The sequence below is a fragment of the Elephas maximus genome, chromosome X (genome assembly GCF_024166365.1).
Source record: "Elephas maximus indicus isolate mEleMax1 chromosome X, mEleMax1 primary haplotype, whole genome shotgun sequence".
NCBI classification, from domain to species: Eukaryota; Metazoa; Chordata; class Mammalia; order Proboscidea; family Elephantidae; genus Elephas; species Elephas maximus.
The window spans coordinates 38,590,022-38,607,138 of NC_064846.1; the positions used below are offsets into that span (position 1 = coordinate 38,590,022).

Here is a 17,117-nt window from a genome sequence, read left to right on the forward strand (position 1 = left end):
CTTTACAATATGAATTAGGTATTCTCATTTTACAGATAAGAAAATGGAGGTTGATAGCAGATAAATAACTTGTATAAGGAATGTACGAAGACAGGAAGCCAAATCCACATTTCTCTGTCCCTAGAATACTGTTTCCTATAATGCCACATCCCTTGTTACAGAGAGCTTCTAACACTAATATTGAGGAAGAATATTCTTCATTCTAGGAAACCCTGGTGGCATAGTGGTTAAGAACTACAGCTGCTAACCAAAAGGCCAGCAGTTCAAATTCACCAGCTGGCTCCTTGGAAACTCTATGGGGCAGTTCTACTCTGTCCTATACGGTAGCTATAAGTCAGAATCGACTCAATGGCAAAGGGTTTTTTTTGTTTGTTTGTTTATTCTTCATTCTTTCTTTGCATACATTTTGATGTTACCTTTTCAAACTCACTTTCTGACTTGTAATTTTGCAGTGTATTTATATAGTGATAATAAACATTAAAAAAAAAAACCTTATAAGTGTCAGTCAGTATTATTCTCTTAATCTTGGTTCCCAACTTTTTTGCCCTTTTCTTTAAATAAGCATATAAAACTTATCAAGAAATCTTCGTATGGTAACACCCTAATTATCCGCATTTGGCACAACCAGCAGCACCAGGGCAAACCACAAGTCCTCAGGCTGAAGTCAGTGAGAGCCAAGCTGCCTCAAAGAATTGAAGACATCAAGAGCAAAGAAGAAACATGGGGCCAATCATACTGTCACCCAGACCTTGAGACTGAAGATACTTTGTGACTGGTTAGTAAGCCAATGACATGACAATTCAGTCTGTCAGGTAAAGTACATAAGAATAAGAAAGCCAAAATAAGGAGGAAGAAAGAGAGGGCAAGGACAGGGAGAGAGGGGGAGACAGAGTGATGAGAGAGGCCGAAGGAAGTGGGAAGGAGAGCACGCACATAAAATTGGCACTGGAAGAAAGCATGGAGGCAAAACGAAGGCAAACGTGCAATTACCTAGAAAACCTAGAACACTCCAAAACCAAGCAGGATTAAGAAGGGTGAGACTGTAGTTCCCTAGCTTCTAATTTATATACTGAAAACAAACGCAGCAAAGAAATATAAACTTACAGATGAACTCTTAACAGTGTTCATTTTAGAAATATATATTTTTAAAAGGCATGTAGCTGGATGAACCCTGGAACCTACTGCCCTGAGATAATCTTTAAACCTTAAACCAAAAATACCCCGAGAAGTCTTCTTAAAACCAAAGAATAGTTCAGCTTAACTAGTACCAAATGGCTGCCTTGAGCATTGTGCTCTTTTAATATGTATCTATATGGGATCAAAAATGACAAAAGCAACTCAGAAGATTAGATAGGAAGCTTAGGAGGCAGTGAGTTTATGCTAATGGGGGAGGAACAACTCAGAAAAGGAGAGTGAGAACGGTTGCAGAACTTGAAAAATATAATCGATGTCACTGAGTTGTACATGTAAGTGCTGAATTGGTCTATGTTTTGATATGTATGTTCTCAACAACAAAATAAATAAAAAGGGACATAGCTATTGCAGTATAATTTAGGGGTCCAAAATCTGAATTTCTGTTTCCTAAAATTCAAATTATTAAAACAAGAGTTTAGTTTTCTCACATTCTTCAATTTACTGAAGTCATCCAAAAATAAAGCCACATGTTTAACAAGTGTTGGTGACCAACTTTTAATAACACATATTTAATTTTCAGAAACATATGCTTACCATCAACAACATTGTCAGGGTTACACTGCCCCAGATGTTATTTCATTGGTACATTATATCAATATTTACAAAGGCTTTCAAATTCAACAACTCAAAACAAAACAGCTTAATTTTTAAAACTACAATGCTTTAAAAAAATGTAAACATTTCATTTTTACATTATTGTAAAAAAGAAGACTCACTCCTTTATGCAACTTAATTTTTTTTTTAAGTGAGCAAAGCCTGTACTCATGAATAAAGAATGAAAAGAATTCTTTACATAGAAACATTGTGCTCCAGTGTGGCAAGAAAAAAATATATATATATATACACATACAAAGAAAAGAATCAAGTCCACAATTTAGACCACACAAAAAAAAATCTTGTCCCGAAATTGAAAAATTTATAAAAATAATTTACACATGGTTGTCGACCTTGTGAAAACCTGTATAGCATGTTCAAAATCATAACTCAGTCAAAAGATACCACTTTTCCTTAAAAATGAAATTTTGTGCAAAAGAAATAGTTTAAGCTAAAAACAAGACCGTCCCCTAGTAAGAAGCCAAAAGAGCCATGGAAATAATTTAACTCTGTTAGATTTAGTACATATAATCAAAAGGCACACATATGTGATTAATATATTAATATATTTTCATGCAGAAAACTGTGCATGTTCACAACAATTACATAATAAAAACACAAACATAACAAAACATAAAGCCTAATGTTTGGAGATGTTATTCTAGCCACATTCCTTTCTAGTCTACAAGGCCAGGGTTTACTAGATCATCAACACTGCTTCTCAAAAATATACTATATTTGAACAATTTTCAATTAAAAAACAAAAAACGATGTCAGCCTGAAGCACTATAATATTTTTTCAGTTTTGATACATATAGAAACTTACTGATATGCGTATTTTAAATGTGATTTCAAATTAAGATACATTTTTCCTTTTATTAATAAACACTTTGATTGCTCCAGTGAAGTCAGCAGAGAGAAGAACTTCTGTGTTATCTGTCTTCATAACACCTTAAAAACATAAAAAAAAAAAAGTTTTTAGTTGATTTTACAGGGAACATGAAGCCTGCTATGACAATTGTCACATGGCCAAGACCCTCCACCTTTCAGAGGAAAGGTTCTCTGCCTACCTTTTCTGTCTCTTTTTTTGGCTCATTCCGGTATGCTTTCATTGCATTGTACCTTCCCTCCTCTCTGAGGCTCATGTCTACTTACCTGTCTTAGCTGGTCTTTCCCTGGCTTGGGATATAGTCCCTGGGGGCCTGGATGCTCGGTCCCAGGTAGTCTAGGCCTCAACGCCGTCTAATGCTTCATTTCATGGCAAGGGGCTGTTATTCAGCCCCCAGGACTGGAATGACGGCAGAATGCAACCAGCCGGGCAAGTCTGAGGCTAACAGGGGTCTCTAATGAAGTTGACAGTACGGTTTAGTGTAGAGCAAGACATACTGAAACGACTGTAAAATGAAGTGTACACGTTTGCTGTGAATGCTGACAGCACCTTTGCCTTTCAGCTATGTAGCTATGCTGAACAGCAAAACGGCTTACCTCTTATATTTGCCAGTTGTGTAAAAACATTCAATAAAAACAAATTCAGTGTTAACTACCTCTACTGCACATAGGCCAAATTGTAGATTTAAGAAGGTATGGTTAGTAGGAAAGAAAAGAATGCTGACTTTAACTGGAAAGTTGTATACAGGATGTGCTAGGCAAAATGGTTTCACTCAGATTTGCTAAAAACATACCCTAAGCCTTTGAATATTCCCCATCACCTTTTTAGCACATCTCAAAGTGGTGCTGTGCAGTAACAGCAGCAGCAAAGGACTGAGGGAGATGCTGAAAGGACAGAGAAGAAAATAATTCATCATATACATAAAATGCGTCATAAGACACAATGATAGTGAAGATGTTAATGATGTCAACTACAGGCCAGGCTTTTTGCGGAGCACTTCACATATGTTACCTTTAATTCTTACCATCACCCTGTAAACTACGTATTAACACCATTTTACACACGAGGAAAACAAGCTCAACTTGCCAAATATGTCAGAGATGAAGAGATTGGGCAATCATATATACTTTATGATCCTGTACCCTTGGGTATTAAGATTTTAATCTTAGATTACACCTGCTGTTGTGTGCCATCGAGTGGAATTCACTAATTAGATACCAAACCTGTTGCTGTCATGTCGATTCCGACTCATAGCGACCCTGTAGGACAGAGTAGAACTGCCTCATAGGGTTTCCTAGGCTGTAATCTTTATGGGCACAGATTGCCAGGTCTCTTCTCCCATGGAACCGCTGGTGGGTTTGAACTGCCCAACTTTTTGCCTAGCAGCTGAGCACTTAACCATTGCGCCACCAGGGCTGTCTAGACACCTAAAACCAAACCAAACCCATTGTCGCTGAGTCAATTCCAACTCAAAGCGACCTTACAGGACGGAGTAGAACTGCTCCATAGGATTTCCAGGGAGCGGCTGGTGGATTCAAACTGCTGACCTTTTGGTTAGCAGCTGAGCTCTTAACCACTGCAGTACCAGGGTTGCTAGATAGGTACAAAACAGCAAACACAAATCTGAGTATGAGCCTTTAAAAGTTGTACCTCTTTAAAAAGGACCCAGCGAAGTAATTGAACCTTAGTTCCATTAGAAGTTTAAAAAAAAAAGAAGAAAATCAATGTACTCTTCGTTTTTCCTCAAATTCTAAAAGCTGGAATTTCCTGTGGAATATATAAGGGAGAATGTATAGAGGGTAAAAAGGTATCACTAGAAAAGAGAAAACCAAATGACTAAAGTTAGAAGACAGAAACTGGATTTGGTTCTGAGAAGATAAAGAAAATAGAAATATTTCCAAACTAGGTATTTTGTAAGGGTTTAATAATTCTGACTCAGTGTATTTTTAAATCTTTTGTAATTAAAGATGTGTTACATTGAAGTTAGACTGAAGTTCACCTTTGTTTATCAGAAATTTTTTCATTGAGAAAAGAAATTGATAGTATAAACACTACCACTAGGGAAATGACTTGAGGTTAAATTAAAAAATACTTTTGAGTACTTTTCTGTATTCAAATATTTTTTTAGAAGTACCCTTTGTATTTTGTATCTATTGTTGTAGCTTTAAGTCTCTCTAAAAGGCCTGGCTGTAATCTCTAGAGTTAGAAAACACATTAAGAAGCCATTCTGTAATTGATGTGACTAATACAAACTTGTTTTCACTAACTGGTCCACATTTGCATGGCATTACTATACTCCTAATGACTAACAGTGACCATTTTTACATAATTAGCACTCAATACCACTTGTTGATGGTTTCTGTTCACTTCAGAATCTGAGGATTTTATATAACTGGAATTACTACTCATTCTCAAAGCCTATGCTGCAAATGGCAAGAAATTAAAACCCAGTGCCATGGAGTCGATTCCAACTCATAGCAACCCTAGAGGACAAAGTAGAACTGCCCATAGAGTTTCCAAGGCTGTAATTTTTGTGGAAGCAGACTGCCACATCTTTCTCCTGAGAAGTGGCTAGTGGCTTTGAACCACTGACTTTTCAGTTAGCATAGCAGCCAAGCGCTTAACCAACAAGCCACCAGGGCTCCTTGGCAAGAAATTAGTCTTGTAAATAGTTACCTATCCTGAAAACCTGAGAAGCTGTTAAATTGTGACAAGCAGAAAATAACAGTTTGTATTTTAATTCATTCATTTGACATACTTTTATTAAGTACCTAGTATATGTAGGCACCCCAGTGGTGCAGTGGTTAAGCGTTAGGCTGCTAACCAATAGGGTGGCAGTTCGAATCCACCAGCTGCTCCTTAGAAACCCTATGGGGCAGTTCTACTCTGTCCTATAGGGTTGCTATGAGTAGCAATTGACTTGACGGCAATGGATTTGGGTTTTCTTTTAAAATATGAAGGCAAGCACAGTGCTACCAAAAAACCCCACTGCTATCAAGTTGATTCCAACTCAAAGCGACCCTATAGGACTGAGTAGAACTGAACTGCGATACAACAATAAATAAGACATATAAAGTCTCTGTCCTCACGGAGATGATAGTTTAGTAGCAGAGATAAATGACTGAAGAAGTTTTGTATTCCTATGTCTTGTTTGCATTTCTCCAAAAAGAATGGTTGGCCACAATTAGAAAATTCCAAAATTTTCATTTTTAATTCCCAGTTGAATTTAAAAGAAAAACTTCAGAGGAATATGTTACTGAAATATTCAGAAATGGATATCCTACAACCATTATGTTGTAAACAATATTCTTTATACTCATGAAAACCTCATAATACCCATTACTAGGAAAGTGAGGCTACTAAATGCTGACTAGAAAAAATACAGGCCAAATTAAACAACAGTGCCTACCAGACGGCATGGTATCCAAAGCCTCAGGATCTTCATCTTTACCGTTGCCTTCTGATTTTTCAGATTGCACATCCAAAGATAACATTAAACTTGGGTTTGGAGCAAAGATTGCCGATGTGACAACTGCATTATGAGCTGAGAAAAAAACATTTACTTCAGCGTTAACTGATAAACTTGATACTAAACATCAAGACACACAAAAAGTGTGTATATTATATGCCAAATATCTTTTAAATCTAATAGCAAGAACCATCAAAAAGAAACAAAACCAAAAATATTTTCTAATAAAATACCACATACAAGTTCTGAGATTCCATGACTTCTCAAATTTTACAGTGTAAGTTCTTCCTTAGTATAGAAAAATCAAACAAGTAAATCCAAACACAAAGCAAAAGCAGTCAGAACTGCCAAAGTGTCTCTCTAAAATAATGCCTATACAAATTTACTTCCAATACATCTTCATTCTAACTTTATTCACAAATAAGACATGCAAAAGTAGGCATTAACTTACCTTTAATACCTTCCCAGAAGTCATTACGATCTCTTCTGACTGAAGTAAACTTGCTTAGGTCATGGTAAGTACTCCAAATATAAACATATTTATCTTCTGAGCCACTAACAAGGTAACTAAAATCATGGCTAAAGGCAGAGGAAGAAGAAAAAAAAAAAAAATCAAAATTTTGTTTAGGTTTTGCTCTTACCAGTACTTCCTACTTTAAAATTCCTAAAAAACACCTGAGAGAGCTTGTTGAAAATGTAGGCTCCTAGTCTCACTCCTTACTTTGGATGCTGAGGTCTGATATGGGGCCCAGGCAAACTGTATTTTTATCAAAGCCCTAGCTGGTTCGCCCACACTTAGAGGAACACTGGCCTAAGGAATGAAAAACTTTACCAACTGAATAACTGGGTAATTACTAGGCAAAGCAAGAAGAAGGGAAGAACTGATAAGTGCTGAATGCAAGAGGGTTAGAGGGAAAAAGGGGTGGGTAACCCTATTTCAAAGGAGCCCTGGTGGCACAATGGTTAAGTGCTTGGCTGCTAACCAAAAGGTTGGCAGTTCAAACCCACCAATGATTCCTTGGGAGAAAAACCTGGCAATCTGTTCCCGTATAGATTTCCAGCTTGAGAAACCCTATAGGGCAGTTCTACTCCGTCATATAGGGTCACTATGAGTCAGAATTGACTCAACGGTAATGGGTTTGGTTTTTGTTTTTGGAAAGGTATAAATACAGAGACATTGGGCTTTAGGATGATAAAACGCTTTATTAGCTCCTGTACCTAAAAGGATCAGGATCACTGGGCAGGGTGGGGTGGGGAAGTAAACCTTCTTTTAAGGGAACTGGAAAAAAGAGGGTGAGAACGGCTGCACAACTTGAAGAATGTAATCAACGTCACCAAATTGTACACGTAGAAACTGCTGAAGTGGAGTAAGTCCTATAGTGTATATTTTCAACAACAAAAAATAAATTATTAAAAAAAAAAAGTACATAAAAAGGTAAAAGCAAAAAGCTACAGGTGGGAGTCTTCTAATTCTCATTGTGTAACTAACTGTGTGACTTTAGGCAAATCACTTAATGTTTGTCATCTTAGTTTCTTCATTTGCAGAATATGGGCAATTCTAACTACCATACAGGTGGATGAGGTTAAGTATTATGTAACGATAAAATGAGATACCAGGTGTCAAAGTGCAAAGATAATAAAAACATGAAAACATAAGGCATAGATGAATGAAAAAATGGGAGTAGGGGAGAAATGTTCTAGTCTCTTTTGAGAATTTACCTGAAACTTGCTTTGATCTGGCTGCTGCTATTGACATAACCCTTATACTTCATGGACAGGGACAAATCTCTAAGATCATATAGTCTGATTCTGGAGTCATTTGAAGTTACCAGTATCTACAAATAAGTCAAAAGTGAAAAACATCATTTTTAAGTCTATATTAAGCTATAAGCCAAAAAGGTGCTACACACATGCAGAACAAATACACCTCCCGAACTAGAAAAAGCAGTAGTACCGTATTTTTCTCAAATAACGTGCACACACATATAACGAGCATAGTGCACCTAGGAAAATGTGTGAAGGGATTGCACGGTTGGGAAAAAAATGTATAATGTATGTGTTATTTGCATAAAAAGTGGTATTCCATAGGAAAGGGAATATATTGCTAAGATATTAAGAGCTAATATTCAAGAGCTGACATATAGTGTGGAGAGAGATAGTTCTGAATAGTATATGCAGTACCTTATTTTCTCCAGGTAAAGGCTCAATGCCAGTAATTTTTCTTCCAACCCTGTTGCGCCCTCTGGTAGATCGGACATGTATTTGCGTATGGTATTTCAAATGCTAAAAAGAAATCATAAATTAAAAATTAGAATTAGGAGGAACCTCAAAGATCAGATCAATTTCTCAGAAAGACATGGTATCATTTGCTCCAATTTACAGGTAAGATAGCTAAAGTCCAGAGGATCAACTTCCCCAAAGTCACAAAAGTGTTTTTCTAAGTATTCAATTATATAGATTACATAAAATCATCAGTTACCTCTGTATCATAGAAAATACATCTGCCATCATATGTCCCAATAACTGCATATTTGCCATTCTGACAGAAATTTGCAGCTGTGATCAATTTTGTTTGACCATCTACTTCATTCCACAAAGCCACTTTTTTGTCAGGTATATTCCAAAGGCGGAGCTTTCCATCCAAGGACCCACTTAGAAAATACCTGTCATCCTAACAAGTTGGCAAAAGAGAAAGCTTTCATTTTACCACATCAAGAAAAAGCCGTTAGCAAATCAAAATATTAGAAATAATGTTTAAAACATATAGATCTCTTTTAAAAGTACAAAAGCAGTCTTCAGGCAAACATAATTCTATTCACCAAAAACAGTAACAACAATTAAAAGCCTCCACATTCGGTTTGAAGAAATGATGCTCTCCATCACTTAAACTGCCTTTTCCGCAATATGGATGTTAATAGATGTGTCTGAGTGTGTGCTGCATGGGAGGAGAGTTCTGTGATCAAGTAAGTTTGAGAAATTCTGGGCTGCAGACTTCAGGATTCTCAGAGCTGTTACTAAGTTAACACGCATTCTGAATCTCCAAAAGGGGGATAAAACAGTAGTGTTTCCAATTTCTTTAATCACAGACTTTGTTTTGGTGGGGAGGGAATAAAAACGAACATCTAGCAGGAACATGCTTTGGGAAACATTATCCTATGATGCTATGTTTGCCCATATCCTCCTCTGGGATACATGGAACACTTGGATAAAAGAGAAACACCAGTTAGTGGCCCACAGGAGCAGTCATTATTTTGAACTATGGCAATAAGTCAGTGGAGAAGTATGTCACTATTCAAATTCTCTATTTGACTTGAAACCAGGGGTTCTCAACTGGGAACAATTTGGCCTCATAGGGACATCTGGCAATGTCTGGAGACATTTTTTATTGGCACAACTGTGATGGGGGTAGGGGCCAGGGATGCTGCAAAACATACTAACATGGACAAGACAGTCTCTTCCCCGGCCCAAAATCTTAGTTCCAAGGTTGAGAAACTGTGTTATAAATGAGACCGGTCCTATCATTAAGCTGATCTAATTTTTGATAATATAAGAAGTGAAGATTAAATAACCGGAATGCCAAAACAAGAAACAGTGTCTCTACTCTGTTCAATATTCTTATTCTTACCCAACCCTGAACTTTGAAAACAATATGCTAAGTGAAATGAGCCAGACACAAAAGGGCAAATATTGTATGACTGAATGTATATGAAATATCTAGAACAGATAAATGCATAAAAACCAAAGTTTACTATTGGTTACCAGGGGCTGGGGGATGGGACAATGGGGAATTATGATGTAAGGAATACTGGGTTTCTGTTTTGAGTAATGAAAAACTCATAAAAAGAGGTGACGATCATACAACATGGTGAATGCAATAAATGTCACTAAATTGTAAACTTAAAAATGGTTAAAATGACAAATTTTTGTTATATGTATTTTACCACAATGAAACAAACAAACAAACAAAAGACAATGGGGAAAAAAGAAGGGGCGTTAAACATATACAGATGAGGACATAATCGGAAATATAATTATACATCAGTGGAGGCGTGTGAACGTTGGTGGGTCAGCGCTCAAGTCCTCCACTTGTTTTAATCTAGCTAGTGGAGTCAGCATCAACATGTGATTTCTCTTGTGCTTAAAGTGGCAAAACGCTAATTTAGGCATTGATAATAAGTGATATTGAGATGAACAATGTTTTGACATTTGATAGGAATTAAGTATCTCTTCTAATGAATTTGGGCCTTTGACCCTTTTAATCTTTTCTTGTTTCTTCCTTCCTCCGCCCTGCCAATTTTCCTGCCTATATATTTCCCTTTCTCATTTATCTATATACTGTCTCCCCTTCTTCCTCCATCGTTAGTAGGATACTTTATTTCTTTATACCCTTCATGTCTCATAAAGAATTTTGAGTGTCTTTTCACTGTTATATTGAGAATATAACATTCCTAGTTCTTCTAATTCAGACTAGCAAAATACCGACTTTTCTCAATTTTTACAACAAAATGAAACACTAAATTAAGTTGCTTTTAACTAAATGGCTGTTAATTTTTTTTCCTGTAATCTAGTAGTTGCTCTCTAGAGAAGCCAGGTTCTCTTACCTTCTTTATAGTGTAATAACCACAAAAACCTATATAAACAGTTACTTACTCTTGGATGAAAAGCTATGGCAGTGACAAAATCTATATGTTGAAAACAGCAAAGACATTCTCTTCTGGAAATGTGCCACAACCTGACTGTTTTATCCATGGAAGAAGAAAGAAGAAAGTAGTTCTATGGAGAAAAGGACATTGATCATTTTACCACCATATGGAGAAAAAAACAAAACTTACTTACACAATAAAAATGAACTTCACAGCTATGTATCTCAATAGTTTTATTATTAGTATTGTTGTATGCAGCATCAGAATGAACAGAAGATTATTCAAATCACTTGGAAGATCTCATTTTTTCCCCAAACAGTTAATTACCATATTTCATTGTTCTCAGAATTTTTCACATTAATTATTCTGAAATTAGGGTGAATCTTATGGTTTATGTCAAAAGAAATTTACCAGGCACCATGCAGAGGACTAAGTTGTACCTTAGTTGTCATAGCCTTCATATACAGGAACTTAGCTATGAGTACAAGGCATCTATTCATTTAATTGTCACTTCGGTTCAGTTATTTCCACACTGACAACACTGGTGGACTTCAACTCACATCTGGACCCTTAACTGTCAATTACAATGTTTTTAAAAAGATTGCCCTATAATGCAGCATGGGAATGACAAGTTATTGTGCACCTGTCACATCCTAGGCAAGGCAATTAGACAGTAGAAACTGTCAAATCTCTCAAAATAGATCACAGAATTTTCAAAGCTAGAAGACAGTAGTATTAACTAATTCAGGCAAAGTGACAGCCCATTGCTCAGAACCAAACAACTATCTGTCAAAATCTTCCAGCTGATAGAAGCTCTTTAACTTCCAAACATAATCTATTCAAAGTGGAGAACTATGACTTTTACTGAACTAGGAAACCCAAACGACACCCCAGTATTCTTTGGTATGCTTAAAAGGTGCTAAACAAATCAAGGTAAAAATAATGATGATCTCTTAACTACCACCCCCATGTATCTGTCAGTTTGTTGTACTGTGGGGGCTTGCGTGTTGCTGTGATGCTGGAAGCTATGCTACCGGTATTCAGATACCAGTCACCCATGGAGGACAGGTTTCAGCTGAGCTTCCAGACTAAGACATACTAGGAACAAGGACCCAGCGGTCTACTTCTGAAAAGCATTAGCCAGTGAAAACCTTATGAATAGCAGCAGAACGTTGCCTGATATAGTGCTGGGAGATGAGCCTCCCAGGTTGGAAGGCACTCAAAAGACGACTGGGGGAGAGCTGCTTCCTCAAAGTAGAGTCGACCTTAATGATGTGGATGGAGTCAAGCTTTAGGGACCTTCCTTTGCTGATGTGGAACAACTCAAAATGAGAAGAAACAGCTGCAAACATCCATTAAAAATCGGAACCTGGAATGTACGAAGTATGAATCTAGGAAAATTGGAAATTGTCAAAAATGAAATGGAACGCATAAACATCGATATCCTCGGCTGAAATGGACTGGTATTGGACATTTTGAATCCGACAATCATATAGTCTACTATGCTGGGAATGACAACTCCAAGAGGAATGGTGTTGCATTCATTGTGAAAAAGGACATTTCAACTAAAAGCAAAGAGGTTTCCGGGATAAAATAAATGCTTCAAAGTTCAGCGGACCAGGGGCTGGGGTCTGGGGAACATGGTTTGAGGGGACTTCTAAGTCAATTGGCAAAATAATTCTATTATGAAAACATTCTGCATCCCACTTTGAAATGTGGCGTCTGGGGTCCTAAATGCTAACAAGCAGCCATCTAAGATGCATCAATTGGTCTCAACCCACCTGGAGCAAAGGAAAATGAAGAACACCAAGGTCACACAACAACTAAGAACCCAAGAGACAGAAAGGGTCACATGAACCAGAGACCTACATCATCCTGAGACAAGAAGAATTAGTTGGTGCCCGGCCACAATTGATGACTGCTCTGTCAGGGAGCACAACAGAGAACTCCTGAGGGAGCAGGAGATCAGTGGGATACAGACCTCAAATTCTCATAAAAAGACCATACCTAATGGTCTGACTGCGACCAGAGGAATCCCAGTGGCAATGCTCCCCAGACCCTCTAATGGCACAGGACAGGAACCACCCCCGAAGACAACTCATCAGACATGAAAGGGACTGGTCAGCGTGGGGGAGAGAGATGCTGATGAAGAGAGAGCTAATTAAATCAGGTGGACACTGGAGAGTGTGTTGGCAACTCTTGACTGGAGGGGGGATGGGAAGATAGAGAGAGAGGGAAGACGGCAAAATTGGCACGAAACGAGAGACTGAAAGCGCTGACTCAATAGGGGGAGAGCAAGTGGGAGAAGGGAGTAAGATACATGTAAACTTACATGTGACAGACTGATTGGAATTGTAAGTGTTCACTTGAAGCTTAATAAAAGTTAATTAAAAAAAAAAAAATCTCAAGATCTATCTTGAAGTACGATGCTGTCTGTGATAGGATAACATCCATATGCCTACGAGGAAGACCAGTTAATAAGACTATTATTCAAATTTATGCACCAACCACTAAGGCCAAAGATGAAGAAATTGAAGATTTTTATCAGTGGCTGCAGTCTGAAAACGATCGAACATGCAATCAGGATGCATTGATAATTGCTGGCGATTGGAATGCAAAAGTTGGAAACAAAGAAGGAGGATCAGTAGTTGGAAACTATGGCCTTGGTGACAGAAACAATGCTGGAGACCAAATGAAAGAATTTTGCAAGACCAATGACTTCTTCATTGCAAATACCTTCTTTCACCAATATAAACGGCGACTACACACATGGGCCTCGCCAGATGGAATGCACAGGAATTAAATTGACTACATCTGTGGAAAGAGACAATGGAAAAGCTCAATATCATCAGTCAGAACAAGGCCAGGGGATGACTGTGGAACAGACCATCAATTGCTCATATGCAAGTTCAAGAAACTGAAGAAAACCAAAACAAGTCCATGCGAGCCAAAATACAACCTTGAATATATCCCACCTGAATTTAGAGACCATCTCAAGAACAAATTAGATGCACTGACCACTAATGACAGAAGACCAGACGAGTTGTGGAATGATATCAAGGACATCATACATGAAGAAAGCAAGAGGTCCTTGAAAAGACAGGAAAGAAATAAAAGACCAAGATGGATGTCAGAGGGGACTCTGAAACTTGCTCTCAAACGTCAAGCAGCTAAAGCAAAAAGAAATGATGAAGCTAAAGAACTGAACAGAAGATTTCAAAGGGCAGTTCGAGAAGACAAAGTTAAGTGTTATAATGACACGTGAAAAGAACTGGAGATAGAAAATCAAAAGGGAAGAACATGCTTGGCGTTTCTGAAGCTGAAACAGGAAAAAATTCAAGCCTCAAGTTGCAATAGTGAAGGACTCGATGCGGAAAATATTAAACAACAAAAGCAGCATCAAAAGAAGATGGAAGGAATACACAGAGTTACTATACCAAAAAGAATTGATCAATGTTCAACCATTTCAGGAGGTAGCATATGATCAGGAACCAATGGTAATGAAGAAAGAAGTCCAAGCTGCTCTGAAGGCATTGGCAAAAAACAAGGCTCCAGGAATTGGCAGACTATCAATTGAGATGTTTCAACAAATGGATGCAGCGCTGGAAGTGCTCACTCGTCTATACCAAGAAATTTGGAAGAGAGCTACCTGGCCAACCAACTGGAAAAGATCCATATTTATGCTTATTCCCAAGAAAGGTGATTCAACCAAATGTGGCAACTATCAAACTGTATCATTAATATCACACGCAAGCAAAATTTTGCAAAAGATCATTCAAAAGTGGCTGTAGCAGTTTATCGACAGGGAACTGCTAGAAATTCAGGCCAGATTCATAAGAGGACATAGAACCAGGGATATCATTGCTGATGTCAGATAGATCTTGGCTGAAAGCAGAGAATACCAGAAGTACCTGTGTTTTATTGACTACGCTAAGGCATTCGACTGTGTGGAACATAACGAGTTATGGATAACACTGCCAAGAATGGGAATTCCAGAACACTTAATTGCGCTTACGAGGAACCCGTACATAGATCAAGTGGCAGTTGTTTGGACAGAACAAGGGGATACTGAGTGGTTTAAAGTCAGGAAAGCTATGCATCAGGGTTGTATCCTTTCACCACACCTATTCAATCTGTATGCTGCGCAAATAATCTGAGAAGCTGGACTATATGAAGTAGAATGGGGCATAAGGATTAGAGGAAGACTCATTAATAACCTGCAATATGCAGATAACGCAACCCTGCTTGCTGAAAGTGAAGAGGACTTGAAGCACTTACTGATGAAGATTAAAGATCATAGCCTTCAGTATGGACTGCACCTCAACATAAAGAAAATAAAAATTCTCACAACTGGACCAATGAGCAATATCATGATAAATGGAGAAAAGACTGAAGTTGTCAAGGATTTCATTTTACTTGGATGCACAATCAACCGCCATGGAAGAAGCAGTCAAGAAATCAAAAGATGCATTGCATTGGGCAAATCTGCTGCAATGGACCTTTTTAACCAGTTGCAAGAGCAAAGGTGTCACCTTGAAGACTAAGGTGTGCCTGATGCAAGCCATGGTATTTTCAATCACATCATATGCATGTGAAAGCTGGACAATGAATAAGGAAGACAGAAGAAGAATTGATGCCTTTGAATTGTGCTGTTGGGGGAGAATATTGAATATACCATGGACTGCCAAAAGAATGAACAAATCTGTCTTAGGAGTACAGCCAGAATGCTCCTTAGAAGGAATGATGGCGAGACTGCATCTTACATACTTTGGACATGTTGTCAGGAGGGATCAGTCCCTGGATAAGGACATCATGCATGGCAGAGTAAAGGGCCAGCGGAAAAGAGGAAGTCCCTTAAGGAGGTGGATTGACACAGTGGCTGCAGCAATGCGCTCAAACATAACAAGGACTGTAAGGATGGTGCAGGACCGGGCAGTATTTTGTTCTGTGGTATATAGGGTCGCTATGAGTTGGAACCGACTCGACGGCCCCTAACAACAACAACACTAAGTACTTATGATGCATTAAGCATTGCTCCTAGTACTCTACAGCAACCCTATGAGGTAGGTACATTATTATCTCCTTTATTCATAAAGAACAAGAACACTGAGGTACAGAGAGGTTAAATAACTTGCTTGAGATTACACAGGTCAACACCATGTAGTCCGGCTCTAAAGCCAGGCTCTAACCACTACACTACTGTGGAGACTGGTTAAGTAGAACACATGTTATGAAAAGCAACAAGATGCTTTGTTATTTGCTGAAAGTAATTAAGATTCTACAGTCTCTGAATGTAAAAAGACTAAGTGCAAATAATGAACTTGATACATAACTGTTCTGATAAATATATGCTGGTTTTATTTGTAGCCTAGTGGCGCAGTGGTTAAGAGCTCAGCTACTAACCAAAAGGTCGGCAGTTTGAATCCACCACCTGCGTCTTGGAAACCCTATGGGGCAGTTCTACTCTGTCTTATAGAGTCACTATGAGTCGGAATTGACTTGATGGCAACAGGTTTGCTTTTTTGGTTGGTTTTAGCTAGTTTAAAAAGTGTGAATTTTATACGGTATACTTGTTTTTAAACAGTGTACCTTATAATTAAAAAAGGGAATTTTAAAAGATCAATAATAACTTCTGAAACAGCCATCATTTTTACTTTCAAGATCCACTCACTTCCAGTAGTTTTGAGGAGTATATGCAGAGTTTACTTTAAGATGCCCTGTTTATTAATAATTGTATAAAACTAAACCTGCTGTTCATCAAAACTGACTTAATTCAATTCTTTCTATAGTCCATTGCTTTAAGCATACGAAAGAGAGATTAAGACATCTCTAAAATATTAAGTGAAGATGCTGAATACATGCTAAGACGTGTTCTATTATACCAAGAGGTTTCTGTTCATTACTCACTGAATAAAAAAAATCAAATACATAATTTTCATCAACTAAGCACTGATTTTGGTAGTCAGAGGACCAGAATTCAAATCTAAATTCTATCTATAACTAGTTTTGTGATCGTGGGCCAGTTACAGAGGCCCAGTGTCCTCATCTACAAAATGAAATACCACCTACCTCACGGGGCTGTTATTGTAAGAACAAGGTAATTTCAGTTAAAAAAAAAAAAAAAAAAATTCTAGTTACCTGGTACAAAATAAGTCTTCCACAAATACAAAACACACTATAGATATCAACCATGCTAGACACTGAAAAGAAACAACAGTGAAAGATCTGCTCCTTACCCTCGAAGGGCTTAGAATCTTCTTGCAAATAAGACTTAAAATATGCACAGGAAGTGGTTAAGTAAAAATGAAAGACATTTTAAGAAAAGAAC

The 17,117-nt window shown here is 37.7% G+C and overlaps 1 protein-coding gene across 1 annotated transcript in view; it reads right to left on the reverse strand.

The window, feature by feature from the left end:
- Positions 1 to 1,627: 1,627 nt before the first annotated feature.
- Positions 1,628 to 17,117, reverse strand: part of WDR44 (WD repeat domain 44) — a 96,069-nt gene continuing 80,579 nt past the window's right edge. The window contains exons 14-20 of the mRNA XM_049872653.1: positions 10,797 to 10,919; positions 8,626 to 8,817; positions 8,328 to 8,429; positions 7,866 to 7,981; positions 6,598 to 6,725; positions 6,087 to 6,221; positions 1,628 to 2,739 (exon numbers count right to left, since the gene is read on the reverse strand). Of these exons, the coding sequence (XP_049728610.1) occupies positions 2,645 to 2,739; positions 6,087 to 6,221; positions 6,598 to 6,725; positions 7,866 to 7,981; positions 8,328 to 8,429; positions 8,626 to 8,817; positions 10,797 to 10,919 (891 nt within the window). The 3' untranslated portion in view covers positions 1,628 to 2,644. The remainder of the gene's footprint in view (positions 2,740 to 6,086; positions 6,222 to 6,597; positions 6,726 to 7,865; positions 7,982 to 8,327; positions 8,430 to 8,625; positions 8,818 to 10,796; positions 10,920 to 17,117) is intronic.